General features: G+C 38.8%; 1 protein-coding gene across 1 annotated transcript; it reads right to left on the bottom strand.

The window, feature by feature from the left end:
• Positions 1–3412: 3412 nt before the first annotated feature.
• ucmaa (upper zone of growth plate and cartilage matrix associated a) lies at positions 3413–10305 on the bottom strand. The gene is made up of 5 exons (XM_042511687.1): positions 10162–10305; positions 9011–9070; positions 8828–8920; positions 5595–5693; positions 3413–3969 (listed from the first exon to the last, which is right to left on the bottom strand). The coding sequence occupies exons 1-5, from the start codon at positions 10217–10219 to the stop codon at positions 3881–3883; spliced, it is 399 nt and encodes a 132-aa protein (XP_042367621.1). The 5' UTR covers positions 10220–10305; the 3' UTR covers positions 3413–3880.

Genomic DNA, 10305 nt, shown 5'->3' with positions numbered 1-10305 from the left:
TCCCACCTGAAACATTTTAGCAATACCATGCAATAAACTTGATATTATTTTTTCTCTCTGGTGCATGTGTTTGGTTATTGCTGCTTCTTCTCACACATGGACTGTGTCACATCGATAACTAGATGTGTTTTCAGCACTTACTTTCTGAGGACAGAAAAACCTTCCACCATCGAAATCATCAATGGTAGGCGCAGCTTTTTTTTCTAAAATCGAAGTTTTGCATCAAAATTATGAAATCAAACAATAAATCAGAGACATTACAATGTACACACCCACATAATGCAAAGCATATTCAAGAAAGGTTGAGTTTAAGTAAAGACGTGGTTATCACCATAGACATTTCAAATGTATGCAAGCTAAAAATGTCTTTCATTTTTTTGTAAATGATATCTGAAGATCACTAGTTAATTATTTTGAATCTCGAGATAAAAAAGCTCTTGCGATTGTGGGTTAATGTATGTCAACTGTTGTGAAAACAAATGGCAGATCGATCCAGATAAAATTCATTGAAACAAATTTGTTTTCTGATGATAAATTACCTCATCATGGTGAGAAATAAGCCTTTTGTTTTCTTCAAACTACACAAGTTAACCTGTTGTCATTAGAGAGCAAATTTTGTTATCGCATGATAACAAAATAATTAACTTGATCTCAAGATAACAACCTTAAAAAATTGCAAACATGGTTGTTCTTGGTTTTCATACACAACCACAGCTGAATGATAAGGTGTTTATTTTGACTACGTGTTACCAGGGGCGTAGCCATCATTTCAGAAGTGAGGGGGGCAGACTGCTCAGTAATAAGTCGACTTTTATTGAGTGATTTATCATCCTCTCACATTCAATTCTGCCTCTCCTTAGAGGCTAAAGAACCAAATAACCACAAAAAGCTACAGTATGGCACCTGGGGACTGTCTCAAGTTCTTTTAAATTATCAAAATTATTTAACCTCTAACCCCAAAGTCATTTTCATTCTATAAATATATTTGCTTCTGTGTTTATTGCAATAAAAAAAATTGTTGTGAAATAGCTGTGGAAATTAATGTCAAAGTCACTTTAATTCTACAGGCATGTGCCCCGCACTTCCCGTATCTGTGCCCTCTGCCCCAGCACTTTTTTACAACCGTTCATTTCATTTGTAGCATATGATACCTCGTTTTTCCGAGCGGTCTTAAAACGCACCATGAATAGAGGGCGGTCACGGTCACGCGCTGTCTTGTTATGATCACGTGACGCAGTTGAGACGTGCGTTGCCGGCGCTGCTCTGAACTGATTTTAACTGAAGTTCTTCAAATAATGTGCGGCAAACCAACAAGCAGGAGGCAAAAAACCCAGCACTCCTTCTTCAAAACAAACCGTGTAAGCTGAGTAAAGCTGTTGCCTGTTGATAATGGTAGTTAAATTATGTCAAATTATTTAGACGCCAATATAGCTCGGTGAACAAGAATGCTAAGTTATTGTTACCTTTGGCTGGCTAGCTAGCTTCATGCTAGGAATAGACCCGCTCCTCCTTAATTTCTGCGCAAAATTTGTGCTCACTATTGCTTTGCACATTTTTCAAAAATCTTTAATGCTGCAATAGAAAGAGCAGGGAGGAGAAGGTGGACCAGAAGGCAACACTGATGGTCACACAGGGGCTTCACAGGTGAGGGGACATTATAATTGGCTGATAAAATATATTTATAGCATTAAAGTGACTCTGAAATTAATTTCCACAGCTATATAAAAACTATTATTCTGAATTCTGTTTTTGTGTTTGTAAATTGTTGCTTTGCAGTTTGCATATTTTTGCATTTTTTTAATCTGTATTTTTGCAGTTGATATAGCGAGGAGAAGGCAGCATGCAGCGGTCGGGGCAGAGACCAGGCTCCAACACTGGCTTTCAGGGAGAGGCTTTGCATGTGAGTAGAGATTATAATTTATGACTATAGGGAAATATATTTATAGAATAAAAATGACTTTGGGGTTAGGGGGTTATACAATTTTGAAAATGTGAAATAACTTGAGATGGTCCCCAGGTGCCGTACTGTGGCTGTTTGCTGTTATTTGGTTCTTAAACCACTAAGGAGAGGCACAATTGAATGTGAAAGGATGATAAATCACTCAATAAAAGTCAGATTATTCCTGAACAGTCTTGTCGCCTTCACTTCTGAAATGATGGTTACACTCCTGGCTAATAACAGTTTCTCCTCACCTGTGAAGCCCCTGTGTGACCATCAGTGTTGCCTTCTGGTCCACCTTCTCCTCCCTGCTCTTTCTATTGCAGCATTAAGATTTTTTAAAAATGTGCAAAGTAATAATTAGCACAAATTCTGCGCAGAAATTAAGGAGGAGTGGGTCTATTTCTAGCATGAAGTTCGCTAGCCAGCCACAGGTAACAATAACGTTAGCATTCTTATTCACCGAGCTATATTGGCAACTAATGAGCTAACATTATCAACAGGCAAGATCTTTACTCAACTTACATGGTTTGTTTTGAAGAAGAGGTGCAGGCTTTTTTGCCTCTTGCTGCTTCGTTTGCCGCACACTATTTGAGGTACTTTAGTTCAACGTCTCAACTGTGTCATGTGATCGCAACAAGACAACGCCTGACCATGACCACCGCCTATTCACGGTGTGTTTCAAGACCGCTTTGGAGGTACGACATGTTACAAATGAACTGAACGGTTGTAAAAAGTGTGGGGGACAGAGGGCACAGCTATGGGAAGTTAGGGAGGAATGTCCTATACGTCCCACGCATCTGTTATGCGCCTGCATGTTACCACATTTGAATGAAAGTTGCATTTTCATGCCTCTCCTGCTCGGGCTATTGAAAGGTACCCTGGGAAATGTAGGAACAGTGATGAAAATAAGGCACATGAACTATATAATGAAATACTTCTTTATTATATAAATAGGGAGTTAACACATTACTGCTTCGAAGAAGCCCACTTCCAGTTTAATATATCATATAAGGAGTGAACCAGTCTTCTGTATCAGGACACAAACACGTTCCATATGTTGGAGTAAGTACTGCTGTGGCCAGGTGGCGTTCACTCAGGTTTGCGAGCCAATCCACATGACATTAAACAATAAATGTCCGAGGTTGAATCACAGTATAGATACAAAATAAGGCTTCTGGATTTGAAGCTCTGTGATTGGTATGTTTGGATTACCATGCCACATTGTCTTGAGGATTTAATTTGTGCTCATTATCCCGTTGCTACTGTTTTTTCCAACCTCATCCTCCTCCATCTCTTCTTTGCCCAGTTTGTGTCTAATATTTCCACTCAGGAATGTGGAATTCATTTCGGCCTGATGACTTCTGCAGCTCACCTCATATTCTCTTTTATTCCACACTGCCTCCTCCCCTTTAAATACTCCAAATACCAGACGGTACTAGCTTTGAGTTAAAACACATCAGTGGTCTGGGATTCAGGAAACTCATCTTTATTTGTCATTTTGATTTAAACACATTAAGCCAGTCTCTTTGCAAAAACGAAGCCACTATCAAATCGCTTGTTGATGTACAAGGTTGTTTTACTGCTGCTAATGCCACAGGCTGACATAAAGGACATTCTAGCTTGTATGTACATGTAAAGAAGGCAGTAAAAAAGCATGCAAAACACATAGCCTCCATTTATTATGACAACGTTTAGCTAACAACACAAAAACTGCACTTTTAATACATTTTACAGTTTGACGTGGAGACATATTGCACAATTTAGGTTTTCATAAAAAGTCAAAGCAAATAAAACCTTTATTTTGTAGATTAAAGTAGAAAGAAATATGGACATGATTAGCACTTGCTCTCAAAGTGTCAGCAATCACCTTTGGGTCAGGTGATGGCAGTATGAGCACTGCTCTGATGAGAGGTGCTGTAGCCTGGCCCTCCATGAGACTCAGTGGAACCAGTAGTAGCGAGGATAGAGGCCATCGTAGTGATACTCTCGATACTGCTCAGTCGTCTCCCTTGATCTCTCAGTTTGCTCTGTGGATGAAAGTGAAATTAAAGTGACTATAATCATTGTTTATATATTATCAAAGCATTTTATTTTATATTTCCAAAGCATCTCATGAGTATATGTAATGGGTCAGTTGTAGTGAGAATTATTATTGGACATTGCAGTTCCCTTCTGCTCCCTGAATCTTTGTAACATCCTTTAGCTAATTAGCTAATTTTATTAGCTAATTCTTTCTTTCTTTAGCTAATTAGCTAATTTTATTAGCTAATTAGCTAATAAAAAAAATGAAATTAGCTTTCATTTAGCTAATTTTAGTTTTCACTGTATGCTATTTAGGCAATACTAAACAACAGACAAACTAATTTAAGTAGTTAGCTGGTGAAGCTAGTGGAGAATTTAACAGCTAAAGAGACATATTGCCTCCTGGATATACAAGAACAGCTAAAAGGAAAGAAACATGATTCCAGATAGCCTACATGCTAATGTTGCTGCGCGTCTGCTGGTGTGTAAATAGGCTAATTTTTGCTATTATGTTTGTCATATCATATTACATGATGAAAATAGTGTTCCAGGGATGACGTTTTTCTGTAGTCAGATGCAAAACGTTAGTTTCGCCCTGGTCCCTTCATCTAAAAGCCTATGGGACCTTTCCATTGGATTTTGCATTGTTATAGAAAATAAGCTCTGCAGCAAACAAATGTTTATGAAACGTACACGTTTTGATCTGCAAGATGATCTTCACAAATTAATACCACTTTTATGTTTTTTGAAGCTTAAATGTAATCGCCAGAAGGTACTAAAAAACATTAATGTTAGTTGTGATTTCTAGGAAATATCTGGGATATCTGTTAGCTATAATATCTTCTATTTGGTGAAACCAACTATAAGTGCGTCAACAAACTACTGACAAGAGCCACCATAGCTACTAAATTAATTCAAATTTCAACACCAATTTAATGGATTTAGCTGATAAATTTGTGTCTGATGATTTGTGTTCTTCTCCTTGTTCTGACATGGTGTAAATTCAGCAATAACCAACAATCTAAAGAAAAGTAAGAAAAATTAGACTTTTGACATCTATGACTGATTGGCCAGTCTCTACAAAACTTTAGCATGGTCTGTCAGCAAGTGGAGACTTTTTTGTTTTCCTAAAACATCTCATTGACTCAAACCACCCAGAACTCTGTGTGTCTTAGATATAAAAACCCATTCACATCTTTATGGTTAGCAGTTCTTACTTTAGAAACTCTCACTGCAACCATATCACACCAGACAGACAACCACAGGGAAGATTGTCAGCTTGGGGTCGACCACAAATTGACACTTTGATTTGGTGTGGAGTCTCAGGCACTCCGTTGTGGTCCAGAGGCTCGTGGGTGCCGAGAGATTTATTCAAGATCCAAACTGTCTTCCTTCAATGTGTTTTCTCTCGTGAGCCCTCTCGTGACGACCAGCATTCAAGTATATCTTAGGCTTTTTGCAAGGATGTATTTACTGATACGAAGCCTCTGTGCTTTATTTTTCTGCTTAATTTAGTGTCTGGGAACAAAGTGTTTTTGAGAACCCACTTTAATGTTTGTATTTTCAGATCTCTCCGAAAGGGTTGAAAACTAGGGTTTGGTGGAGGGGTATTTCTGCATCCCAGTCTCACCTTCATGCAGCTCCCTGGTGTAGATGTCGTACTCGTCCCTTTGCTCCTCATTGTACTCCCTCCATCGCTCGTTCGCAGAAATCTTAACCCTCTGCTCAGCTGTGGGGAGAGGATGGGAATAGATGAACGTCAGAATTCCACTTCGGTCCAGACTGAAGTATCTGAATCCTAATGACTTTAGTGGTTCCCTGACCTGCCTCACCAGCAGGTCAAAATTTGTACTTGTCTTTAAAATACCTTAACTTCTAGTAGATATTTTCAGTTTTTAAATTATCTACAGACATTCAGGGTCCCCAGAGGAGGGAACCTATTGACTTTTATGGTCCCCAGGCTGTTCTGGTGCCAACATGAGGTTTCTTGTTTTGTGCAAAATGTCTCAACAACTACTGGATGAATTGGCACCATCATCCAGTCCAAATTTCACTTTGTGCTGTACAAAAGTCTGACGTTCTCATCAGCCTCAGCTATTTAAAGCTTAACCTTTAAACTATGATTGTAAACATGATTAGATGGATAATTCAGCCCAAATCAAAAGTACACATTTCTCCCTTACATGTAGTGGTATTTATCAATCAATTTCACCAATCTGTTTTGGTGTGAGGTGCTGAGTGTTGGGGATTTTGGCCGTAGAGATGTCTGCCTTCTCTCTGTTCTCATGAAACTAGATGCAATTCGGCTTTTGGTGCTCAAAGCACCAAAGAGTAAATTTAAAAAAAATCAACAGCAGTGTCTTTTTTCAAGAAATCATGACCCAGTTACTCAAGAGAACCAACAGACCTTTTTCATAAAGAAACTGTTGTCTTTCTACTGAGCGACACCTGCCAACAGTGTTGCTGTGCAGAAGGAAGTTTGCATCTACTGCTAACTCACCTAGTACCACTGAGCTAGCTAATGTTACAGCTCAGCTGAGGACGTAATTCATGTTTAAATCTTGCGCTGTCACGAACCTCTCATCCATGAACAGATGCATGCTGTCTCATGCGCAGTGATAAATTTGGCAGGAGTAGTTTGGTATATCTGTATCTCCAACGCTCAGCTGCTCACACAAAAACAATCAAGATGATGAAAAGCATGACAGGTAAGAAAGAAATATGTATTATTGATTTGAGGGTAAACTGTCCCTTTAACATAATATATATGCGTAATATGCTTGCGTGTTAGTGTTGTTTTTTTCGGTGTATTTCACACTCGTGTTAGCATTTAGCCCAAAGCACTGCTGTGCCTACAGTCTCCCTTCATCTTGTTAACCATTTGAAAACAAATGTGGCTAACCACTTACTGTAATGTATTAGAAATGTGTGAAAACACCTACACCTCTGCCTGCAACCTCACTGTGCAAAACCAAACACCCCCATCCATGCAGTTACACGGAAGCCACTGTGTGCATGAGACATTATGCTGTCATCTTAAAGTCCCTCATTTTACTTTAATCTCAACATGCTAGTGTAGGGATTACATCACAACATTTCATGCAAACAGACCCGTATCCACTCTGCAAACTGATTTTCCCTCTATATAGGCCAGTGACTTTGGGGCTTAGGTGTATTGTAGGAAACATAGCTAACACCCAACTTCACACCAACTTTACGACCTCCCTGTGACACTGCAAACTCATCCTATTTTTAAAAAAATCAAATACGATCAGCTCTTTGTGGGCCCTCTTTTTAGCTGAGAGTTGGAATATTGGTATTATTTACTTTGGTGAGAACTGAATAGAGCCAGGACCTGAAATAAATCCGGCCTGTATAGTTTCTTATTTTCTCATGTGCATTCAGCCTTCTAGCATTGAACATGGATGTAAAAAAAAGTGACATAAAGTGACAGCATGAGACGTTTAATTAGAGGAAAACAACAAAAACTGAACTTTTCCAACATCAAAGAAATAATGTAATTTTGTCTTTCCTAAACACCTCTCCTTAACCTCAAAATAAAAGATCATAAGCCAAAAACAAAGGTATAAGGGGTTTGGAAAAAACAACCACAGCTATTAGAAAACTGCACCGAAGTCACTCTATGTTGTGCAATAATCCAACATCTGTTGAAATTATTACATTTACCCAATTTGAATGTTGCTGTTTAAATAATGGAGCAATTCAGCAAGAAGGTAATTCCTCTTTTCTCTTGAATAATTTAGTATCTTAGACTAAATCAGGTTCAAAAGGTTAGAGAAATTAATGAAACTGTCTGACAAACCACAACAGAATTACTCTGATTGCCTTAACAACCTGCACATTACTGTCTGGCAAAAAAAAAAGCCCTAACAAACAGTCACTTGGCTGGCCCCTCAGTTTCACATGAACTGTGCTGGCAAGAGACATAATCAGCCCTTTTCTAAGTAATTTATTTTTTTCCAAGAATGTGGCCCTGTGTGTCCGGAGCCAAGGTCCCATCTAGTGCTCAGATTGGCGGGCAAGGTGAAATGACCCGCAGCCTGTCTCTGGAGGACTCCTCTTATGGGTTTTCCACCAGAAAAGAGAAGAATAACAAGGACATACTTTAAAGCTAAAGGAAGATAGGAATCCTGTTTTGATTTTTGAAAAGTTATTTTGGTGACAGTGTGATAATAACTTCCTGTGCAAAATTGTCCTGAAACACATCTCATTGGTGTGTTTGTGCATGTGGTTTGAGGTGTGTTGGCGTTGTGTATCGCACTGATGCTGGCAGTGGAAGAATGAACTCATTGTACCGAGAAAAAGAGAGGGAGAGCCGGCTCCATACTACCCTGTGACTCCTTCTGCAGCCTCCAGCCTGCCTGTGTGTGTGTATGTGTGTGTGTGTGTGTGTCAGATTAAAGAGCTGCTACTGTATAGGAGCACACCTGCTTGAGTTTCCATTACTCTCTTTCTACTTGTCTCTTGAACTTTCACAGCTTGCAGTCAAAACCTCAAACCATATAATCCTCAGAGTCCAATGAGAAACCAATAAACCAACACTCCCACACACACACTTCACATACAGTGAGTTTCTATGGAAGGCAAAACATGCCAAATTTACCACTCTCCACAGTGTGACCACATCAACCACACATAACACCAAACATAAATAAATATAAGTCCCTCTACCCCCATATTTGGAAAAAACACTTGAATCATGATCCTGCTTTCTTTCTTGCAGCAAAATGACAGACAGACTTAAACAGAAAGCTCAAAACAATTTCTAGCTTTCAGATAACCACAGCCAACTCATATCTTTGCTTTTAGGCAGACATGTTAAATAAATATAGAAGGACCTGCCTTGGAGCTCATAGTATCGGGTAGAGCGGCGACTGCGGCGTTTGAAAACGTTAGCGGCGTCCGACTTGGGCATGAACACCTGCCGTGCTGGCCCTAAAAGTCAAAGGTCAGACAGTCAAGGTCACATAAGGAGGAAATGTGGAGCAAGGTATTGAAAAAAAATTAAAGGGTATCACGTATCACCTTTTGGATTGCTTGGTTTTGAGTTGTCCCGCACTGCCGCATTTTCCACCACGCTGGAAACTAGAATGAAAAAGAGAAATTATCATTTCCTGTCTTTACACTGAAGCATGCATACAGGGTCACTTTTATAACAATAATATTTGCATACGAATATCGACAGCTGTAAAAATATATCACAATCGATATGTGCCTATGAATAAGCTTTGAGAACAAGAACATGTGAACAGGATATTTAAAATATTTTCTCAAAAGTGGCCTTTAGTAAGTATTTAGCGTAAACTGCTGGAAAAACAGAATTATGGAAGGTTGCATGGGCCATTAATGTACCTTTACAAATAATCAGTGTGGGACATTGTAAAAGGGTTAAAATAGCCATAGACATAATTTTTCATAAGTATAGATAAATATAAATGAATTCTACAATGTTCCGACTTGCACAGCTATCTACCAAATTGTACATTACTCACTGTAGTCTGGCATGGCTTAATTCAAATTAGTGTTGCATATTGTCGTCCACGCCCAGCAGTTCACTGATTGGACTATGTCACAGCTGTCTTTTGGACACATGTCTCATAGTGGAAAATAAGATGGTGAGAATCAGGTTGTCCTCTGGAGGACTACTGGACATCTCTGGGCAAAATTACAGCATTTTTTCTCTCCTCCTCTTGGCTCGTATAGTCAAACATACAGTACTAAGTTTCCTTACTTGCCTGTACTCGACTAAAAATATGACTTTGAAAACTCTGATGCAAATATGACCGTCAATTTAACCAGCAATTATTGTACAAATTGACTTTTACAACTTCAACAAAAGTTTTATGGATTGATTTACACTGATACATGTTGCCCCCAAATCAGATTATACAAATTAGGTATGATTCTCAAGATGAAATTTGAAAATAAATGTGGAATTCACATGTCAACTTTGATAGATTCATATTCTTATACTCACGTAAGGTCTAAGCATGACGCTGGAGTCAACAAATAACTACCAGGTTTAAGTTTTTGTTTCTATATTACATAATTACCGCACATATTAGTGCTTTACACCCTCAAAACCATTCACCCTATCTCTCCTGACATGGTATAATAAAAAATAAATAAAAACAACAACAAAATAAACCCCCATCCCACCCAGACAAGGTACTTACAGGTGAGGATGAGGAGGATGGTGATCAAAGAGAGCGCAAAGACTCGAGTCCAGGACATCTTGATAGTAAAAGGATTACAAGCACAAATTCTCTTGGACTAAGCACCACACCTTAGTGAGCTGAAATGAACTGAGAGAGGAGAGG

This window comes from Plectropomus leopardus, chromosome 22 (assembly GCF_008729295.1).
Source record: "Plectropomus leopardus isolate mb chromosome 22, YSFRI_Pleo_2.0, whole genome shotgun sequence".
Taxonomy (NCBI): Eukaryota; Metazoa; Chordata; class Actinopteri; order Perciformes; family Serranidae; genus Plectropomus; species Plectropomus leopardus.
Note: the sequence above shows the minus strand (reverse complement) of the source record. Positions and strands in the feature narration are given on the sequence as shown.